Genomic DNA, 23,716 nt, shown 5'->3' on the forward strand with positions numbered 1-23,716 from the left:
AGATTTCATGTTGACTTTAAGCTATACAGCTATTTGAGTACACACAGTTTTTGTTAGTGTATCATATACAAGTTCATTTCACTGTTGCTTTATTGTTTATGGATTTATTATTGCACCATTTGTTCTCTTTTTATGTATTATTAACATTTTTATTTGTTTGTTTGAGTAATTCAGGACAATATTATTTCCTGTACATTTTTGGAAAAGAGCTCATATTTTGTTTAGCTAATGTGTGTGATAACTTTACAGATAATCTCATGGTGGTTGATGTGGTTCAGAGTTTAAAACCATGAATTATTAAACTAAAAAAGGGGGTGGAAATGCCACTCAGATATGGATGAACTCAATTCTACACATGCAATACAAGATGCAAGAAAAATATAAGGTATTATCATGCAACAGCACAAAATGTGTTGAAATAGAAACCCCCTTGGCAGCAATAGCACATCAGCTATCACCTTATGTTGTGTAGACGTGACTGCGGTTGTCGGAAACAACAACAAATAGTTTGTTAGTGGATGGAGCAGTACCAGGGGGTCTACAACCTAAACACATCTGCTGGCCAAACCGGGATGATTCTCCCACAGCAAGTGAGTAATACTGCACTCTCATGAATATTACATGGGTAATGGTTTTCAGGTTGCCATATGTATACCAACTTATTCAATTTTTCTGCATGTGTGAATCTTTTGCTAATTAATGCATTTATATTCAAGTTTTCATTAGCTGCAATGATTCGAGTGAATCTAGGTAGCGTAATCGTTCTAATCTAACAGTGAATTTAGCTGACGAAGTCAATATGGTGGAATAAATACAACGCCTAGTCCTTTTCACTGCAACTTCAATGGAAGCAAGACAATGTTGTTGAAACTAGCGCTGGATACCTGAGGTAATTTTTATGTTGTTTGCTAGCCTGGCAAAATGATCTCATCCTAATACTTCTCACCATTTATTCCAATGGTATGACCGATTGTTTTCCATATATCCATTTTCTTTAGAGTAGCCGTGAAAAGGGGGTTTGACCTTGGCGATTTCTTCTCCGCAATGTCGTCTGCCACATTAAAGGATTAGTCCACTTTTAAATAAACTTTCCTGATAATTTATTCACCCCATGTGATCCAAGATGTTCATGTCTTTCTTTCTTCAGTCAAAAAGAAATTAAAGTTTTTGATGAAAACATTCCAGGATTTTTTTCCATATAGTAGACTTCAATGGGCACTAAACAGGTCAAAATTAATTTCAGTGCAGCTTCAAATTGTTCAAAACGATCCCAGATGAGAAATAAGGGTCTTATCTAGTGAATCCATCGCTCATTTTCTGAAAGAAATTGAAAATTATATAAGTTTTAACCTTAAATGCTCATCTTGAACTAGCTCTCTTCTTCTTCTCCTCTATTTGAATTCCAGCAGTGTAGACACTGCTAAGTGTATTACTGCCCTCCACAGGTCAAAGTTTGAACTAATTTTTATATGCAATATGGTAGTTCAATAGTATATAACGGTTAGTTCAAACTTTGGCCTGTGGAGGGCAGTATTACGCTTAGCAGTGTCTACACTGCTGGAATTCAAATAGAGGAGAAGAAGAAGAGAGCTAGTTCAAGATGAGCATTTAAGGTTAAAACTTATATAATTTTAAATTTTTTTCAGAAAATGAGCGATGGTTTTACTAGATAAGACCCTTATTTCTCATCTGGGATCGTGTTGAACAATTTGAAGCTGCAGTGAAACTAATTATGACCGTCAACTGTTTGGTGCCCAGAAGTCTACTATAAGGAGAAAAATCCTGGAATGTTTTCATCAAAAACCTTAATTTCTTTTCGACTGAAGAAAGAAAGACATGGACATCTTGGATGACATGGGGGTGAATAAATGATCAGGAAAAGTTTATTTAAAAGTGCACTAATCCTTTAAATGCGCAAGCCCTTAAATTAGAATGGATTCTGATTGGCTGTCAGTGTTTTATCGTACAACAGCTGGAAAAAAATCATTTTGAAATGATCCCAACAATATCGTTTCTCTATATCGTTATCAATGTAGCTGCGGTGTGGACAGTGCTATTATATTTAGAACGATTTCTAGAACTATATTGTTATCTTTAGAGTTTCTTGGTGTGAACAGTGGATGTCATTGGAAAACTGGACTAACCAGTGGACAGTTTCTCATCGCACAGCATCTCAAATGTCGGTTTGGTCATTCTGAAATGCCTGAGCCAAAGTCTGTCATCAGAATGGTTGAGTATAATTCCCTTCCAGAACACCAGGTATCTGAAAGCAAGAAAACATTACTGCGTTTTGTCAACATTTGCGCTTCTCTGATTGCAGCAACTTCCATTTTTATTTTTAGATATTTTGCATCAATTTCCCAGGAAGTGGTGATTTTGTTCTTGAACAGAAACAGTGCTTTATTTACAAATGTTTTGCGATATTCCAAATTTTGTGCATACTGTACGTTAAATTCTCATCTTTGGATGGAAACGTAGCTTGTGTAGAAGAAAAGCTGGGTTAGTTTTAGATTTTGGATTCCTTTTGTTCTAAATCTCAGTCTTATTTTCATAATTTTATTCAACAACAATCTTTTGATTGCAAGATGTTTATTTTTAGTGCTCCTCGCTGAAAACATCATTATTGCTCTAAAAACATTTAATCAACACTCTTCCCTATTATTAGTGCTCACTAGTTATCAAAGTTGCACATGTGCAATGGACTTTAATATCTCAAATCGGCTTTTTGAAGAGGACGTGTTCTGTTTTGTTTATAGGATTTACTTTAAACCAGGTGAAATATATATTTTTTCTGCTAGTGTCATGTCTATTGTAATAGTGGCAAATTGTAAAATAATGTCTGCATTTCCAGAATTCCTGTTGTTCGTTAGTTTTGATGTCTGCAGTTTGATCAATATTGATTGTGATGCATTACCACAACAGTGCTGCACCTGCGCTCGCTCAAGCCGGCACGGTCTCATTTCAACCTTCTTTTTTCTGTCCTTTCCTCCTTTTCTGTACCTCTTGAGACAGGTTTGATTGTAAAGCACTCATTTTTCTCAATTATCAAGAGATATATACTTGTGTCAGCACTCCAGACTGATCACAGATGATGCCATGTCTAATTTTTACCTCCTGACTCGATGTTTCCTCCACTGAGCCACATGTTTGACTTATTCTAAACTGTGTGAGATAGACCTCTGTATGTGCTGGATATTACAACTGCATAGCAGGATTGTTTAGTTAGTGTTAGTTTGACCTCGGTGTCAAATGAAAATGGTGTTTTGTATTACAGAATAATATAATTCATTTTTTAATGTATTATTTTTTCCACAGAGTTCAGAGTTATTAAAACATTTTGTGCCACAAACAGTCATTATTTAGATTTGTATGGCCATTTTCCACCTTCTTTCTGCCATTTTTGCTTCTGCTATACCCTCTTTGTATGTGAAATGAGATATTTACAAACTGTAGGTTTGCCGTTTAATGTTATATAAAGTAGTTTTTTGCTGTTCCATCCTACGTCGGCCTCTTTGTAAGAAGCCTCTTCATTAGAAGCGTGACTTCATATGTTGAAATATATTAATTGGGTGAGCCATTTTTCAAACTTACTTTCAGTCTATTTCACTGGGGAGAAAGGTTGGAGTTTTGAAAGTTACAGTATGTCTTCATGGTACAATGAAATCTTTTAACTCTAAAGATCAAGGGAGCTTTGATTCCTCGTGATATGAGTTTAATGATTTGTGTTGAACATTAAGTGACTTCAAGGGGCGATAGTATTCACTTTTTGAAAATTGCAGTATGTTTCACCCTTTGTCTGACCATTTTTGTTACTATACCTGTATGACTTTGTTATACAAATGAGCTCTGTTATAACTGGCTAACCTCTTTGGATTTTGCTTTTGCAGCAAATACTGAATTTGGCCTGTAAATGTTAAAGTGCTTATGATTGTGACATAAAAAATGGCGCATTCAGAAAAATCTGATTTTCCATCATTGCCATTTTAAATGTTTAAAAGTCATCTGCAGTAAATCAAACGCTTTTAATTCAAAAGAGCATGGGAAATTATGTTTTGCATGATGTCCTCATTAAGATTAGATCATCAGTTTGTTACTCAATATTAAGTCTAAATGGCAGAATCAGCTTCCGTTTAATTTCTGTGTAGCTACTAATATATATATATTAGTATATATATATATATATATATATATATATATATACATATATATATATATATATATATATATATATATATATATACATATATATATATATATATATATATACATACATATATATATATACATACATATATATATACATACATATATATATATATATATATATATATATATATATATATATATATATATATATTTATACAACAGTTCTGTCTGGTTCTCGAATCTGATTGGCTGATAGCCATTGCGATATTTCAGTGATAACAGCACTCCTACTGCCTTTTCACCGTTTGTATCACTCCGCTTGAAGTGACCGTCATGGCGGCCGATCAAATCAACCGTAATTTTTACAAATACTACTTCTTGTACCACGAACTGTAGTTTTAATAGTTTTTTTAGGCGAGAATGTAGTTGTTTAGACCTGAAATATGTGACTCATATTTAATAACAGCGCCTATTTTACAATTTGTTTTGACGTTTTCGGAGATGCGAGCTCGAGTGGGTCAGCGGCCGTTCAGTGCTTCTGTAACCGCCGAGAACAGCTTCATCTCGGCCAGTGCCTCAGGGATTTGCCGCTGGCTCTTATAGTGGTTAAACATGAGACATAATTCAATTTGAGTACATAGAACGGGCAATCTTTGGTCTTATTAATCTATTATTTGTTCCAGAGCAAGTCGAATTGTGCTATATTAAATTTGATAATAATAAACGTTACGTTACATCCTTATATAGCACATTGGCTAAAACTAGACGGGACATGAATATCCCACTATATTTTTTTATTATAATTACGCTACGTTTATATGGCTATTAATTTGTAGACTAATGAGTGGATAAAATATAGAAATCCTTTTAATTAATATACATATACATATACATATACATATACATATACATATACATATACAGTGTTTCCCACAAGATTTTGTGAGACTGTGGTGGGCATACATCGGTTCCTCTAGGGGGGTCCGGGGGCATGCCCCCCCGGAGGAAAAATTTGTATATTTTAAATTTACATGCATAAATCTGGTGCATTCTGAGAGCAAAATTAAGTGACTAGATTAATGAAAAAAATTTGTTCTCTTGTAAACAATTTTGTGCTATAAAAGTAAGTTATTTTTTGGTGATGGTAGGGCAATAATTTATTAGTGGGATCCTGCATCTGTATTTGTGGAGCTAATGGTCACTCTTTGATTTGTTAACCAATCCAGAATGCAAACACACCACTTCATTATAGATAAAAATAACAAATGAATAAAAATATATAATCATAAGCTGACCAATAAATAAATAAGTAAACTAGCTGAGTAAATAATTCAGCAGCAAAAAGTATTCTAGCCTAATTCTTGGAAAAAAAAAAAAAAAAAACTTTGCACAGTAATTTTATAAATCCAAATGTTAATAAAAAGTTTAAAATGACTATTTGTATTCTTATGAAATGGAAAAAACGATTTATTTTAGATTTATATGTAAATAATTATATGTGTATACTGTAAGATTAAAAGACGCTTATTTTAAATGTATTGTGCAGCTTTTTAATAGGGCAACAAGATATGATAGATACACGACAGAACAAAATAGGCTATTAATAATCTTTCAGTGTGCAAAACAATTATAATATGAAACGCTTCAAAACAGCAGCAGCAAAATAAAACCAAAAAAAAAAAAAAAAAAAAAAAAAAAAAACCGCTAATGCGCATCCCGGGAGCAGCATGATGCGCTTGAAGCAATATCGAGTCAGAGCGCGCAGTTGCGCTGCGAATTGAAAAGTTCACGGCACAAAGAGAATCCCTGTGTACATCTGACTGTATCTAACAGTTTATTAATCATATGTTTCTTCTCATTTTTTAAAATTCCAGTTATTGTACATGTGACGCCATTTCATAGTCCTTGTGTTGTGCGATCTAACAGACATCCTGTAGCCAATATGATGACATCCTTCAGAAACAACAATAAACTCCAGCAAGATAAAGTCATTTTATGCAAATCCACAGCCCTTTATCTACATATCAAGTATTATAATGGGAATATATCATATTGGAGAGTTTTACCGTGCTGACTGTCGTTACCGAACGCGACCCGCTGTTTGAGTGCTGAATGATTGACAGCTGTGGCAGAGGGAAGACGAGTTTTTGACCGTGAACTTAACGATGCAAGTTACATATCCGTCTGTCCCTCACATGAAGCTATGGAATGGCTTCAGATGACTTTGAATATAGTGCACGAAAACTTAATTGCTTCTAGTCTACTTATTTTGCTCTATGATTCCCACTTTTGCCATATAAAAGAGCGCAATCAGACGGTAATTTAAATATTGCGACCTAATTTCCGTTTCATTTTGAGACTGGCGGGACAAATTAGAATGTGGCGGGCGGCCACATGATAGTCAATGTATGGGAAACACTGTATGTATATATATATATATATATATATATATATATATATACATACAGTGTGTATATATCGTTCAGAGGCGATGCTTCTTCACCATTGCTTTGAAAAGTGTATTGCGAGAACTCTCTGAACTGCACGCGCGGCGCACAAACACATGTCCAGCTACAAATGTAGGCTATCATATTAATTTGAAACAGCAACCCAGAATATTTATCACAAGCATTGATTAAAAAATATGAAAAAAAAAAAAAAAAAAAAAAACGACTTAAATCTGGACCTTTGGCAGAGAGAGGGGGGGTTCGTTCGAACCACCCGAACCCCCCCGGCCTACGGGCATGGTAAGTAACCTGCTCTGTCTTGTCTGTCGACGTGTTGCCAGTATCCTCTTTGCTCCACGATGTATTTTTCACTGCGTGTGACGTGACAGCGCCACGGCTTGTCGGACAAAGCAACAGTAACTAAGGGGGGCGGGTCTTTGCGAAGGGCCAATTAGAAGCAGGATGTGGGTGGGGAAAAACTCTCCTGTGTGGGGAAAGGGGAGGACAGAGAGAACAGGCTAGACAAACTCCTACATTTAAATAACATATAGAAAATATCTGCTTGACAACTTATTATGGAGCTGGGATCAAGCCCAAAATAAGCAACTACATTTTAGAAACAAGCCCAAAAAAACACGACCCGCGACTACCAATATTTGTAAGCGACTTTACAGAAAAACAAGCCCAAAGTCGCTTATAATAAGCGGACTTGGCAACACTGACTTTATTCAGGAGGTGAGGCAGATTAATGAGGCTTGATTGACAGTTTGAGGATCCAATGGAGTTAGGAGGTTTTGTCACAAGCTCTTTAAAATCCTTTTCATTCGTTAAATATTTGTAAAACCCACATACAAGCGTAAATGGTGACCTAATTTTTTACTAGTGCTTTATGTTTGACTGAACTGTACAGTTGTGCTTATTTGTTGTTCTAAATATTATTGTTAATAAATATGATTTTATATAAATATGTCCATTAAGTAATATGGATTCAGTGAACATTACATTAATACGCCATTAGATGGCGGCAACACTTTACAGGAGAATGAGTCAGTGACGCACTAGAGACTTTTAAATTGAAAGGAACTTTTGCAAAAAGAAGTTGTTTTAGCGCTGTGGTGTAATGGATGTTACGGAAAAGGACAAATACAAAGATCGCTTTCCTCAGCGGACATTCAAACGGACTTGTATAAAGGATATAATATTATAGACATCGACTTGAAGAATGAATGTAATGCAGTATACCAGACACAGGTAATAGCCTACTCTCTCTCTCTCTCTCTCTCGCTCTCGCTCTCTCTAATACTGTACAAAATGCAATGTGTTTCAATGAAGCGACTCAACGTTCCTTCGTTACTAGTTCTGAAGTGACGTTTTAGAATTAGTAACGGAGGCTTGGTCCAACTGTCAAATTGAGATTTGAATCCGTGGCGGAAGGAAGTAGTGCTGCACAAAAGAGGGTTTTAAAGACACTCCGTTGTTGTTCTTATTTATTTACACACTCGTGCCGTCGAACTGTTGTATAAACGCAATATCACACTCGTAGCCGTGCGATATGGCTGTATATCAGCACGCTGTGATTACCACAGCGTGTGATTAATCACAGCGTGCTGATATACAGCTATATCGCACGGCTACTCGTGTGATATTGCTCATATATATATATATATATATATATATATATATATATATATATATATATATATATATATGGGGCCAATGGGGTCAGAAAAATAATCTTGTTTTCCCCTTTGAATTAAGTTTATTTTTCTTACCCCATTGGCACATATTTCTTCTTTTTTTAAGCATAAACTCACATAATTTTGATGATTTTCTCAGAAAACAAGACTTTTTTTTAATCTTGTCATTTTGCTTCTCAAGTAAATGTGTCTTTGTTTAAGAATGTTTAGATATTTGTACTGGAAAGGAAAACAAAAATACTGAGGAACAAATTATTTTTTTGCAGTGTTGCTGTTTCTCAGTAATTAATAGTGAAATTTATCAATTTCAGAGTAGAGAAGTTCAGAGTAGCTGGTGTTGTAAGTTGTTATTTACTGGTAATCTTGCCCTTCAGAGCTGTTAACCCATGAACCGGATCACTGAGTCACCCCAAAAGTGGATCAGTCTGGTTCGTGAATGATTCAATCCTTTGCAATAGTTCTTTTCAGTTGAACCATTTGTTCCAACTCATTGACTTAGTGAGCCGGTCGCAATGGTTCGTTTTCGAATATTACCTTTCATGCAGTGTGTAATATAGCTGTTTGTGAATGTAAGATCAAAGTGTACAACAAATAAAGTTGTTTCCTAAAATAAAGAATCAATTCTTAGCTGCCAAAATGAGTCGTCAGCAATTCCAGTCATCTCACTTCCTATTACATACCTACGTAACAATGTAACGAATTTGGATTATGGCAGTCTATGGTCTTCATTGGCTGCCTGCAAATGATGTCTACTTTGACCCGCCATCAAACACTGTAGTTGTAGCTGAGACAGGAAGAGTTTGGATTGTGTTGTTGGCATGTCGAGAAGACAATTTTTCTAGTGCTGCAAATCCACTTTGTTGCACTATAAAAGGATGAGGACTCGCGCTGGAATTTTATGGTAAAACTAATGCCATTGTTTTGTTTCGTATCACTGTGTATCAAGCACTGAGAAAGATCCAGAGCTGAAATTCAGATATGGTAATGGGCATCTCATTTCTGATATGCACTGTCAGCGGTAGACCAATCACAATTAACTGGGCCTTCTGACCAATCAGCGCAGCGTAGGCTTTCGGAAAGGCGGGGTTTAGAGAGTTTGAATCTTTGAACGAACCTTTTTCAGACTCTTCAAAAAATGAAGTAATATGCAATGTTTATTATGAGAAAATTAAAGTGTTTTTTTACCTTAATTGTAGAAGACCTCCAAAACAAAATTAGGAACTTTTAATAGGGGCACTTTAAGTTAACAGCACACTGGAATGAACAATGATTTAAATTTGACGGAACGTTTACACAACATTGTTGTCAACTAAAACCGGAAAACTTTACACGACAATGGCGTTTTGGGGGCCTAAAATGCAAACTTTTGAAAACAGGTTTCAAAGTGCAAGTTTTTGAAAATGATACCCTTATCATCTCAGTGTAAACTACAAAAACCTATAACCTTAGTCTTTTCATGGAACATGGAGTCATGGAAAACTTGTGCATGTTTCAACCATCTACAGCCATGCCCTTCCAGTCAGGTCAGGTTCTATATAGTGATCTCTCCCCCTAACCCCGAGCTTTCCTCCCTGATCCTGCACCACAGTCACCTGCGGTTTCAATAATGGATAGGAGTAGACACACGCTTGGAATGAAGCCAGAGACTATGGATGTCCCGTGGAGCCATAATGGAGTTTACTCCCCCATAAAACAGTTTGCCAACGCACTGTCTGCTGTCCCTGTGCTTATTTATAGCTGTGTTTCATTGAGGTGACACTGATGGAGAAGGGCTGTTGACTTTTCCTCACCAGTGAGTCGGTTCAATCAGTCTGTGTGAGGCACAGAGGGAATGCAGCACTACTGACGGCCTGAACACACTCCGGCGCCGTCACCCAGTAAACGAGCGCTGGGCCTCAATGCCAGCTGCCAAATTCTCCATTATTCCCGAAGTTTGGACGGCTCCACTGCTGTATGTGCTGTGAGAAGAGATAAGTCAGAGAGAAACACGTTTATATGGTGGAAGAATATACAAGGGGGATTTTCTCATGGGGTAGACACTTCTTGGTTTAAGAGGGGGAATAATTTTCTGATTTACTTCCTGTTGATGATTGGTAATATTTTAATGGGACAAAATATTTTGCAGAAAGAAAATGAAGCCTACATTAAAGGCCAGTATTAGTTTTGACTACGACATTTTCAAGAAAAATTTCAGTTGGTTATGTGCCTCGTAGTTTGTCTATTACGATTGCAATAAAAATGTTTTATTTAATTGACATATATAATATATATACATATATATATTCAGTACAGTCCAAAAGTTTGGAACCACTAAGATTTTTTTATGTTTTTAAAAGAAGTTTCGTCTGCTCACCAAGGCTACATTTATTTAATTAAAAATACAGTAAAAACAGTAATATTGTGAAATATTATTACAATTTAAAATAACTGTTTTCTATTTGAATATATTTAAAGTAATTGTACAGTAATTTATTCCTGTGATGCAAAGCTGAATTTTCAGCATCATTACTTCAGTCTTCAGTGTCACATGATCCTTCAGAAATCATTCTAATATGCTGATCTGCTGCTCAAGAAACATTTAATGTGTACAATTGTACAAAATATTTGTGTACAATATTTTTTTTCAGGATTATTTGATAAATAGAAAGTTCAAAAGAACAGTGTTTATCTGAAATCTAATCTTTTGTAACATTATAAATGTCTTTACTGCCACTTTTGATTGATTTAATGCATCCTTGCTGAATAAAAGTATTCATTTCTTTAATTTCTTTTCAAAAAAATAAAAATAAAAATTCTTACTGACCCCAAACTTTTGAACGGTAGTGTATAATGCTACAGAAGCTTTGTATTTCAGATAAATGCTGTTCTTTTGAACTTTCTATTCATCAAGGAATCCTGAAAAAAAAAGTACACAACTGTTTTCAACATTGATAATAATCATATATGTTTATTGAGCAGCAAATCAGCATATTAGAATGATTTCTGAAGGATCATGTGACACTGAAGACTGGAGTAATGATGCTGAAAATTCAGCTTTGCATCACAGGAATAAATTACTTTGTCAAATATATTTAAATAGTACACAGTTATTTTAAATTGTAATAATATTTCACAATATTACTGTTTTTTACTGTATTTTTAATTAAATAAATGTAGCCTTGGTAGGCAGACGAAAACTTCTTTTAAAAACATTAAAAATCTTAGTGGTTCCAAACTTTTGGACTGTACTGTATATATATATATACACACATATAGTGTATATATATATATATATATATATATATATATATATATATATATATATATATATAAAATATAAACATAAAGCTTCGGAGCTATACGAATCGAATCAGTTATTTGAATCGCGTATCAAACCGCCAAACTGCTGAAATCACATGACTTTGGCGCGCCAAATCACTGACTCGATTCGTAAAGCTCCAAGGTTCATGAAGCAGTGTTTTAAAATAGATATTGTTAAAAAATCTTTATTTTGTTTTTTTTGGCACAAAAAAAATATTCTCGTCACTTTATAATATTAAAGTTGAACCACTGTACTCACATGAACTGATTTAAATATGTTTGTAGTACCTTTATGGATCTTGAGAGAGGAAGTACCATTGCTGGCTATGCAGTCCTCACTGAGCCATCGGATTTAAATTAAAAATATCTTAATTTATGTTCCGAAGATGAAAGAAGGTCTTACGGGTGTAGAACGACATGAGGGTGAATAATAAATTACATTATTTTCATTTTCACTTCACTATTGAAGTGCTATACTAAGTGTTGTGTTTTAATAGTTATCATGGTATTTGCTGTTGTATTATAGGAAGTCAATGTCCAGGCTCTATGAGACAAGTGGACAAGATAATTGAATCTATTTGAATCCAATTTCCAGTCAGTGTTCTTGAAAATCGTGTCAGTTCTTCCTTCAAACTTTAAATTCAAGCGAAACACAGTGTAAGTTATTGTGGTTTTCTTCCAGTTTATTAATGAGCCTACATTAACAGTTGATGCCAAAATTTAAAGCACTTTAAATTTATACCAAAAAGCACTTTTTCATAGTGACCACAGTTGTGAAGCTGCATTATTTCATTTCATTTCAGAAATTTCATTTGTGGGTGAAATATCTATCTGAAATAATTATAACTGATCACTGTTTTTCAAACATAAGTGCCCACTCTGTTTCATTGTTAAAATGTCATGACTTGTACCATGCTGGCTATTTTTGTTGTATTGTCTGGACAGCTGCAGACGTCATCGGTCAATTCACTATAGAATGTGGTTCCCTTGACCCCATCTATTCAAGACAGGCTGAATAATGACTGAGTATATCTGAAAGATACTTCTCCAGCATCAGTGCATGACTATGTGAAAAGGGTTTCAAATGATCATTAGGCTATGGATAAAAAATGCAGGTTTATTTCCAGCCATAGTATCACATTCATTAAATATTCAGGGTTTTCTTGTCTCATTGTCTCTGGTGTTAAAATAATGAGGGTGCTGGTGATGAAATACAGTCTTTGTTTTTTTATTTGAGCTTTTCAGCAATGCAGCTGAAAACAGGCCACAACAGTAAACCAAAAAGCTTCAGCGATGCCCACGGAACGTGAATTTGAGAAACAGCACCCAAAGTTTATATACAAAATTGATTATGTAAAGCTGGGTGCACACTGTACGATTTATAACAGTCCTTCTGCGGTCCTGTTGGTTCTTGATTTGGCGGTTGTTGTAGAAGTCATCGAATTTCATCTGAGGTAAAATTTGATCGCAATGGTCATTAATGAGCTATCAGTTAACGTCAAAGTCTTTGCTTTAGGATCAGAGGAATCTTTTAGAATTCACAAAATATGTCAAATCGTGGCCAAAATCGTACAGTGTTCACCCAGCGTTAATTACGTTTGTGCATAAGAAATGTTAATTGTTTGTATGTGTCTTGTAGTGTTAATGTTGACAACAGTAACAAATGAAATTTTTTTCCATCAACATTTAATTAGTCACATTGAATTCTAACATCTAGGAACACAAATGAAACCAGACATGTTCAGCTGACATTTCATCTGGCATGTCAAAATTAATGAAGAAACTGAATATGAATAACTTGTTTTCTATGGCCAAGAAGATTGCATGTGACAATTTGCTAGAGGTCATGTTTCATTGGAAATTGATTTTTATTAACCTTTCCAAAATAATGTCTTTTATTCGAATATCAACAAAAACAATTAGCAGTAAAATCAAATGTTTGAAGATTGAAAGCTCTCAGGTAAAAATGAATAAAATTAACATTTATAATGAAATGGTGAAAAATGTCAACATAACAACATATGTACTCATGTCTCAGCAATAAGGATGGCACTGGAAAGTTTTGTAAAGATTGCTTTCCCTTTTTTGTTGCCATTTCTTACATCCAAAGATTAAGTATTAATGTCTTGAAAACAAACATTTGAATTCCTTGGAAGTTTTGAACATTGTTGTTCATTCTGCCGATTTCAATGCCACCAAGGTAACGCTAGCTGGCTAAAATAAATTATTTATTGAAATCTTGAGAGTGACTTTGCAATGGTGGGTTTTTCAAATGTGTTGAAAATTATATCCAAGTCTGTAGTATTTTGCATTTTACTTTCTGTTAGAATTAATGGCATATATATTAACATCTTAATAAATTATAATTTTATATAACATATTTTGCAAGTAAAACAATGTTTGTTTGTTTGTTTTTGACACAAAGTAAATGCAGTGAAATAGCTGGTCCCACTGACATTGTCAACAGAAAAAATATATATTGTTGAGCCCTGAATATGATTTTTAGCGTGTATATAAGCTGACAGAAAATGTAAAATTGCATTTCAACCAGAATAAATAAAATAAAACAATTTATTTAATCATATTTGCAAATAGCTACATGAAGTGAATGTAGCCAAAAACATCTAAACAGTCCTTTCAATTAAATTTCTTCGTAAACAGAATCTACTTGCTCTTACTTGAGATTTACAACGCTTCGCAGAGCTGTACATGAATTTCTTGTAAAAACCATCACTTTCATTTTACGATATCATGACAAATTGAATTACAACAAACCGTTAGACAACATTTGAAAAATTCTATCGACACAACATCACTTACTGATTCTCACCGATGCTGTGGAGAATCTGTCTTCGGGTACGTTTACACGACAACAATATACTAAAAACGGTGTATGTGTTTTCATGTACACATGACAACATTGTCAAAATGATCCCTGTTCACATGGATCTTCGAAAATGACTAAAAATGCTGTATTCATGCCAGGCCAGTAGTTGGCGATGTCACTTTGTAAAGAAACACTATGCGCCTATAGACTGAACATGTAATACACATGCGCATGATGTCACCGTTTTCACACATTTGCATTTCTGTAGTTTACATTGAGACGATAACGGTATCGTTTTCAAAAACGTACACTTTGAAACCCGTTTTCAAGTGTAAATAAAAGGCCAAAACGCATAAATAGTTTTCCGTTTTTAGTTAAAAACGGTGTCGTGTAAACATTCCCTTACTCTGACAAAATGATTGCACTTCTACGGTCACTTTCAACACAGCGCCAGGCAAATCAACATCTATTTACAATTATTATAAAAATCATTTTCCACCTGTGTGCACAGGTCAATGGCTTTAGATGCTTTTATCAAGTCAAACTCTGTATTCGTGTTCAGTTTTGTCATTTCGGAACCTTGTTATACTCAAACCGGAGATTAAGAGCTTCAATATGAAACACACACAGTTAATTACCAAACTGCTGCCCAGACCCAGCTGGTTCTGTATTTGTTTCTTTGTTTGAAAGTCAGTATTGAAAAGCAAACAGCGACACTGCCCTTGGCATTTGGTCAGACATATGGGCAGATGGTATCACACTGTATACGCTGCGATAAACAGTCACAGGAAATCAGTTCACAGTAGTTTGGAGACTTCACGTCCCTGTCCTCATCTCATCTTCCTCAGACGCATTCTGTTCTCCTTGTCCCGCTTCTTCAATGTGCTGATGAACTGGGTGAAAAACAGTTCCTGGTCTTTCCTCTTCAGAACCTGTTTGAATCGAGGATCTTTTCCGTACTTGTCCGAAAATTCTTTAAACGTTGACCTACAAAAGAGAACATCAAAATGAGATCCTTGACAGTCGTCAGATGTTTTATGCCATCAGTGTGATGGTCCATAATTGTTCGGCTGTATGAGGTCTGATTGCTGTGGTTTTCATGGCTAGACTTTGAAAGCCTTCTCATTGAGGAGATCGTGCAGCCGTGAGTCTCAAGTCTGGAGAAGAGCTGAAAACACATGAACCTGCACAATATCACAAGGAAACCACTCATTTTGATGATCTTCTGAAATCTTTAATTTAAAAAATTTGTGCTAGAGATCTAGTGGTTGTCAGTGTGTTCTGGGTGCTTACTAGTGCATTTCCAGTCGATTTCTATGATTTTGCAAGGGTTTTCTAAGCACATACTGTAGCCATGCAGTTGCCAGTGTGTTCTAGATAATAACTAGATGATTTCTAGATAATTGCTATGGTACTGCTGTTGTTTTCTAAGCAGACAACTACAAACCCGATTCCAAAAAAGGTTGGGACACTGTACAAATTGTGAATAAAAACAGAATGCAATGATGTGGAAGTTTCAAATTTCAATATTTTATTCAGAATACAACATAGATGACATATCAAATGTTTAAACTTAGAAAATGTATCATTTCAAAAAATCTCAAAAAAGTTGGGACAAGGCCATGTTTACCACTGTGTGGCATCCCCTCTTCTTTTTATAACAGTCTGTAAACGTCTGGGGACTGAGGAGACAAGTTGCTCAAGTTTAGGAATAGGAATGTTGTCCCATTCTTGTCTAATACAGGCTTCTAGTTGCTCAACTGTCTTAGGTCTTCTTTGTTGCATCTTCCTCTTTATGATGCACCAAATGTTTTCTATGGCTGAAAGATCTGACTGCAGGCTGGCAATTTCAGTACCCGGATCCTTCTTCTACGCAGCCATGATGTTGTAATTGATGCAGTATTTGGTCTGACATTGTCATGTTGGAAAATGCAAGGTCTTCCCTCACTCATGCAACCCCATACCATCAGAGATGCAGGCTTCTGAACTGAGCGCTGATAACAACTTGGGTTGTCCTTGTCCTCTTTAGTCTGGATGACATGGCGTCCCAGTTTTCCAAAAAGAACTTCAAATTTTGATTCGTCTGACCACAGAACAGTTTTCCACTTTGCCACAGTTCATTTTAAATGAGCCTTGGCCCAGAGAAAATGCGTCTGGATCATGTTTAGATATGGCTTCTTTTTTGACCTATAGAGTTTTAGCCGGCAACGACGAATGGCACGGTGGATTGTGTTCACCGTTTTCTGGAAGTATTCCTGAGCCCATGTTGTGATTTCCATTACAGTAGCATTCCTGTATGTGATGCAGTGCCGTCTAAGGGCCCGAAGATCACGGGCATCCAGTATGGTTTTCCGGCCTTGACCCTTACGCACAGAGATTGTTCCAGATTCTCTGAATCTTTGGATGATATTATGCACTGTAGATGATGATAAGTTCAAACTCTTTTTCTCTGAGAAACTCCTTTCTGATATTGCTCCACTATTTTTCGCCGCAGCATTGGGGGAATTGGTGATCCTCTGCCCATCTTGACTTCTGAGAGACACTGCCACTCTGAGAGGCTCTTTTTATACCCAATCATGCTGCCAATTGATCTAATAAGTTGCAAATTGGTCCTCCGGCTTTTACTTATATGTACTTTTAACTTTTCTGGCCTCTTATTGCTACCTGTCCCAACTTTTTTGGAATGTGTAGCTCTCATGAAATCCAAAATGAGCCAATATTTGGCATGACATTTCAAAATGTCACACTTTCAACATTTGATATGTTATCTATATTCTATTGTGAATAAAATATAAGTTTATGAGATTTGTAAATTATTGCATTCCTTTTTTTATTCACAATTTGTACAGTGTCCCAACATTTTTTGGAATCGGGTTTGTATACAGTTGCAGTTGCACCCTATGCTAGGGTGTTCTGGGTCATTGGTTCGATGTCACTGAGAACTGTGTGAGAACTTGCAATGAAAGCATGCTGAGGAAATGTTTAATGCAAACATATACATAGATCTATTTTTCCTCCAGTGCAGAAACACCAAATGCTAGGTATGTGATGTTCACATATATCTTTGAACATGATTTATTTCCAGGTATAACTGTGTAGTCAACGTGTGTCTTTGACTCTCATTTATATAGTTAACTATATTCTAAATAAACTACAAACAAAAAATGATATGTCTTTTGTCATTGCATTTTTTCTTAGTTCACTCAGTCACATTCCTCACTGAATGGCTAATTATTAGGGGCAGGTTCTTAATCTCCTCAGGTGTGAATCACAGCATTGTTCATGAAGATTTATGCTTCCTTACATATGGCCTTCCTAAACAAAAGGTGTCTTAGAAATTTTAAATCAATAAAAATCAGCCTCAGACCCCAGAGGGTTAAAGGGTTAGTTCACCCAAAAATAAAAATTCTGTCATTAATTACTCACCCTCATGTCGTTCCATACCCATAAGACCTTCATTCATCTTCGGAACACAAATTAAGATATTTTTGATGAACTCGTCTGACTCGTCCATAGACAGCAAATTAACCACCAATTTCAAGGTCCAGAAAGGTACTAAAGACCTTGTTAAAACAGTCCACGTGACTGCAGTGGTTCAACTTTAATTTTATGAAGCGACAAGAATACTTTATGTGTGCAAAAAGTAATGAAATTGCTGTGGACGAGTCATATACCTCTAGAATTTCATCAAAATGATCTTAATTTGTGTTCCGAAGATGAACAAAGGTCTTACGGGTGTGGAACGACATGAGTGTGAGTACTTAATGACAGAAATTTCATTTTTGTATGAACTAACCCTTTAATTATTTAAGATGATCTCTTCTTAAAAACATATTGTTTTGCTTCAAGGACAGGAACTGTGAGTGTGTTAATATTAGTGCTTCGATTCACGTCTCTTCCATTCCTTTCACTATAAATCAATCAGGCGAAGAATAGAGTAAAAGCGAAAGGCAGTCTCTGTTCAACCTGCAAAGAGACAAACTTCAAGCCAAGAGCTAATCCCTGTGGCATGTTTGAATTCACATGTTTGAAGATCTTTAATAAGAAACAAGGTTATAATCAAATACACAAACTAAAAAAAAAAAAAAAGGACAAACTGCAAAGACCATCAGATATTAGCACCTTTGCTGAATGAATAATCCGCTCTAGAGATGGTTTTATTAATGCATCAGCAAAAGCAGTCACACTTATTTCATCTCATATACTCTATAAGCTCACCTGGTTGTGATTTTTGACTCCTCCAGCAGTTTTCTGTATTCTTCTTTCGCTTGCTGTAGTTTGCATTTTTTCTCTCTGTGCTCCTCTTTCATTCTTGCTTTGACAAACTGGTCATAAATCTGTGGGCAAAAATAAGTAAAAATATATATAGTAAATATTTTAAAATGTAAAGATAAATTTAATGTTTATTTATACTACAGGGCTGTTGAATGCATGAATCTGATTGGTTGACGAACGTTCTAAGGTGTGCAGTTATTTTCTGGGAAATGCACAGCTAAAGTATTTCCAGACTTCATATCACTTCGCCAAATGATTTCAGTTATTTCAAAGGTCCTTAGAGCCTACAGCAAAAGAACCAAAACCCACAACAACATAAATACAGTACATTAGGACAAAAACATCAAATTATTTCCATATTTTTTTGCCAGAAAATGAAATTTTATTACATACAGAAAGCACATACTTTTTTCTCCCACTCAAACGCACACACTTACAGTATGGACACACAATCAGACAAAAACTGTGTTGGCAGCACTGCTCTGACAATTTTATCAGTAAAATAGTTTAGTAACTTGACATTTCTCACTAGCGAAGTAATAACGACACTGTTTTTGAAGCAGATAAACTTACAGTTTCTCTATTAGTATAAACTCTGCTGCCGAACACTGTTGAGTGACGCACAGACTAATTAATATTACAAACCCGATTCCAAAAAAGTTGGGACACTGTACAAATTGTTAATAAAAAAGGAATGCAATAATTTACAAATCTCATAAACTTATATTTTATTCACAATAGAATATAGATAACATATCAAATGCTGAAAATGAGACATTCTGAAATGTCATGCCAAATATTGGCTCATTTTGGATTTCATGAGAGCTACACATTCCAAAAAAGTTGGGACAGGTAGCAATAAGAGGCCGGAAAAGTTAAATGTTCATATAAGGAACAGCTGGAGGACCAATTTGCAACTTATTAGGTCAATTGGCAACATGATTGGGTATAAAAAGAGACTCTCAGAGTGGCAGTGTCTCTCAGAAGTCAAGATGGGCAGAGGATCACCAATTCCCCCAATGCTGCGGCGAAAAATAGTGGAGCAATATCAGAAAGGAGTTTCTCAGAGAAAAACTGCAAAGAGTTTGAAGTTATCATCATCTACAGTGCATAATATCATCCAAAGATTCAGAGAATCTGGAACAATCTCTGTGCGTAAGGGTCAAGGCCGGAAAACCATACTGGATGCCCGTGATCTTCGGGCCCTTAGACGACACTGCATCACATACAGGAATGCTACTGTAATGGAAATCACAATATGGGCTCAGGAATACTTCCAGAAGTGAACACAATCCACCGTGCCATTTGCCGTTGCCGGCTAAAACTCTATAGGTCAAAAAAGAAGCCATATCTAAACATGATCCAGAAGCGCAGGCGTTTTCTCTGGGCCAAGGTTCATTTAAAATGGACTGTGGCAAAGTGGAAAACTGTTCTGTGGTCAGACGAATCAAAATTTGAAGTTCTTTTTGGAAAACTGGGACGCCATGTCATCCGGACTAAAGAGGACAAGGACAACCCAAGTTGTTATCAGCGCTCAGTTCAGAAGCCTGCATCTCTGATGGTATGGGGTTGCATGAGTGCGTGTGGCATGGGCAGCTTACACATCTGGAAAGGCACCATCAATGCTGAAAGGTACATCCAAGTTCTAGAACAACATATGCTCCCATCCAGACGTCGTCTCTTTCAGGGAAGACCTTGCATTTTCCAACATGACAATGCCAGACCACATACTGCATCAATTACAACATCATGGCTGTGTAGAAGAAGGATCCGGGTACTGAAATGGCCAGCCTGCAGTCAGATCTTTCAGCCATAGAAAACATTTGGCGCATCATAAAGAGGAAGATGCGACAATGAAGACCTAAAGATAGTTGAGCAACTAGAAGCCTGTATTAGACAAGAATGGGACAACATTCCTATTCCTAAACTTGAGCAACTTGTCTCCTCAGTCCCCAGACGTTTGTAGACTGTTATAAAAAGAAGAGGGGATGCCACACAATGGTAAACATGGCCTTGTCCCAACTTTTTTGAGATGTGCTGATGCCATGAAATTTAACTTATTTTTCCCTTAAAATGATATATTTTCTCAGTTTAAACATTTGATATGTCATCTATGTTGTATTCTGAATAAAATATTGAAATTTGAAACTTCCACATCATTGCATTTTGTTTTTATTCACAGTTTGTACAGTGTCCCAACTTTTTTGGAATTGGGTTTGTAATTACACACTCAAGTAATTCACATACGTTTTGGAATTAGCAACGGAGGCTTGGGATGAAACGTGTAAGAAATTAGTCCTACACACAAGAGGTTTTTAGGGACAAAAACCTTAAAAAATGTCTTAAAATACAGCATTTGAACAATGTCTTGAGGTAACCATAGTATAAGTGGAATAATTGAGTCTGGGTGGTTGAATTATTAGAAAATAATGCACATCCACTAATGCGCATCCACTTCATGTCGTGTACACATTTCCACCTTGTTGTGCATTGTTTTCTAATAATTAAACAGCCCGTTGTCAAATTTTCCTTCCATAATATATAGTGCAAATCATTTTTAATATACACCAATCAGGCATAACATTATGACCACTGACAGGGGAAGTGAATAACACTGATTATGTCTTCATCACGGCACCTGTTAGTAGGTGGAATATATTAGGCAGCAAGTGAACATTTTGTCCTCAAAGTTGATGTGTTAGAAGCAGGAAAAATGGGCAAGGATAAGGATTTGAGTGAGTTTGACAAGGGCCAAATTGTGATGGCTAGATGACTAGGTCAGAGTATCTCCAAAACTGCAGCTCTTGTGGGGTGTTCCCAGTCTGCAGTGGTCAGTATCTATCAAAAGTGCTCCAAGGAAGGAACAGTGGTGAACCGGTGACAGGGTCATGGGCGGGCAAGGCTCACTGATGCATGTGGGGAGCGAAGGCTGGCCCGTGTGGTCCGATCCAACAGACGAGCTACTGTAGCTCAAATTGCTCAAGAAGTTAATGCTGGTTCTGATAGAAAGGTGTCAGAATACACAGTGCATCACAGTTTGTTGTGTATGGGGTTGCATAGCCGCAGACCAGTCAGGGTGCCCATGCTGACTCCTGTCCACCGCCGCAAGCGCCAACAGTGGCATCAGAACTAGACCATGGAGTGATGCTTTAGGCAATGTTCTGCTGGGAAACCTTGGGTCCTGTCACTTTGACACATACCACCTACCTAAGCATTGTTGCAGACCATGTACACCCTTTCATGGAAACCAATTCTCTGGTGGCTGTGGCCTCTTTCAGCAGAATAATGCACCCTGTCACAAAGCCAAAATGGTTCAGGAATGGTCTGAGGAGCACAACAACGAGTTTGAGGTGTTGACTTGGCCTCCAAATTCCCCAGATCTCAATCCAGTCGAGTATCTGTGGGATGTGCTGGACAAACAAGTCCACCTCGCAACTTACAGGACTTAAAGGATCTGCTGCTAATATCTTGGTGCAGATACCACAGCACACCTTCAGGGGTCTAGTGGAGTCCATGCCTCGACGAGTAAGGGCTGTTTTGGTAGCAAAACGGGGACCAACACAATATTAGCAAGGTGGTCATAATCCTCAATAATGTAATAGAGTTTATATAGTTGATGCAAAACCTTAGGCATTACCACCAACTATTAGTACTTTAAAACCACTATGATGGTACTGTACGCCTGTGGAATTGTAGAGGTAATGAAGTTTGAAGTTTTATTAATGTATGAGGTTGATTGAGGCTGATGTGAAATCTTTGTGTCATACCTGTTTACGTTCCTCTGGACTCAGCAACAGGTACCGTGGATCAAATACAATTTTGTGCAGCTCTTTCTCCCAGGTGGAAAATGCAGACACCTGTTCAAGATACGCAGGATGAATGACGCTCACACAGAACAAGCGCATGTCAATTACCCACTTCATTACAAACTGCTTCATCTGTAAGATTTTCATGGCCCACTGAATTTTCATTTTTGGGCGAACTATTGGATTAACCTTTATCTATTTTATTCCTTTAAGGCTAAAGTTTCATTATTGTACCATAATTAATGAATTTCTCACCCCTCTTTCCAGAAGCATGTCTCTGAAATGGCTGATCCGCAGCTCCAGTGGTAATGATCCATTTTTTCCTTCATCACACTCAACAGGATGGTCCAGTCTTTAAAGTGATGGAGACAAAATGCAACAGCTTTAATGCTGTTAATGTCCAATAGACTGCATTGATTCTGCCCAAACTATTATGATATGCATGCATGGCTGATTAAAAGAAAAAGTGTTTACCAAAGACTTGTCAATGGATAACTCACTCAAAAATCCTCTAATATTTTTGGAGTAAATATTGTGTAAATTAAATATTCATGTCAGTTCAGCATTTCAGCCTCTTTTGCTATCATTAAATGTTATCATACTGCAAAGTTTGGACATCTTTTGATCTGAAACGCTTACGATTAAATGTTTGAAGTTTCATTTAAACAAACATAGATTGTGCTTACGTGTAATTTTTTTTAGAAATGGTTTTTCAAAACTATCAACAAAACAGTCAGCCAATAAAATGTACAAAAAAAATGTAATTCAGCTTAAAAACTTATGTTGAGTTGCTGCCTTAAATTTTTAAGTAAACAAATTGGCTGTACAAGTCATTTCAACTCATTTTTTTAAAATCTTGCTTAGATTAATCTTGTATGAATTTGGTTTTGAAATTGGTTAAATTATTTTGATGAGTTTAAGTAATGGAAAAACATATGTTGTCATGACATATTGTTCATATCATTTTTTACAAATCACAGGGAACGTCTCCAAAAACAAGTTCAAACGGTTGTCGTAAATTAAATACTCAGCGTAAACAAAACCTCTTCTTGAAATGTAAAGTGTAATGTTGTGTTTTTGTCTCTACGCAGACATTTGGGGACACTTCAAACGCCCAACTGTTCAATTTAAATCATCACCAAGAGAGACAGATTGAGAAATTCGCATCAAGCTGTGAGTGCAGATGTTGCCCAGCAAAAATCAAAGACTTCCTGTTGA

At 36.1% G+C, this 23,716-nt stretch overlaps 1 protein-coding gene across 2 annotated transcripts in view; it reads right to left on the reverse strand.

Annotated features, from left to right (window-relative positions):
* Positions 1 to 12,693: 12,693 nt before the first annotated feature.
* tcerg1l (transcription elongation regulator 1 like) overlaps positions 12,694 to 23,716 on the reverse strand; it is a 107,846-nt gene continuing 96,823 nt past the window's right edge. Inside the window, exons 11-14 of one of the 2 annotated variants that reach the window (XM_048171220.1) lie at positions 22,754 to 22,850; positions 22,460 to 22,549; positions 18,636 to 18,754; positions 12,694 to 15,404 (exon numbers count right to left, since the gene is read on the reverse strand). In XM_048171220.1, the coding sequence (XP_048027177.1) occupies positions 15,248 to 15,404; positions 18,636 to 18,754; positions 22,460 to 22,549; positions 22,754 to 22,850 (463 nt within the window). In that variant the 3' untranslated portion in view covers positions 12,694 to 15,247. Of the gene's footprint in view, positions 15,405 to 18,635; positions 18,755 to 22,459; positions 22,550 to 22,753; positions 22,851 to 23,716 lie in introns of those variants that run through there. The other variant, XM_048171221.1, reaches the window with a different exon arrangement.

Source organism: Megalobrama amblycephala, linkage group LG20 (genome assembly GCF_018812025.1).
Source record: "Megalobrama amblycephala isolate DHTTF-2021 linkage group LG20, ASM1881202v1, whole genome shotgun sequence".
NCBI classification, from domain to species: domain Eukaryota; kingdom Metazoa; phylum Chordata; class Actinopteri; order Cypriniformes; family Xenocyprididae; genus Megalobrama; species Megalobrama amblycephala.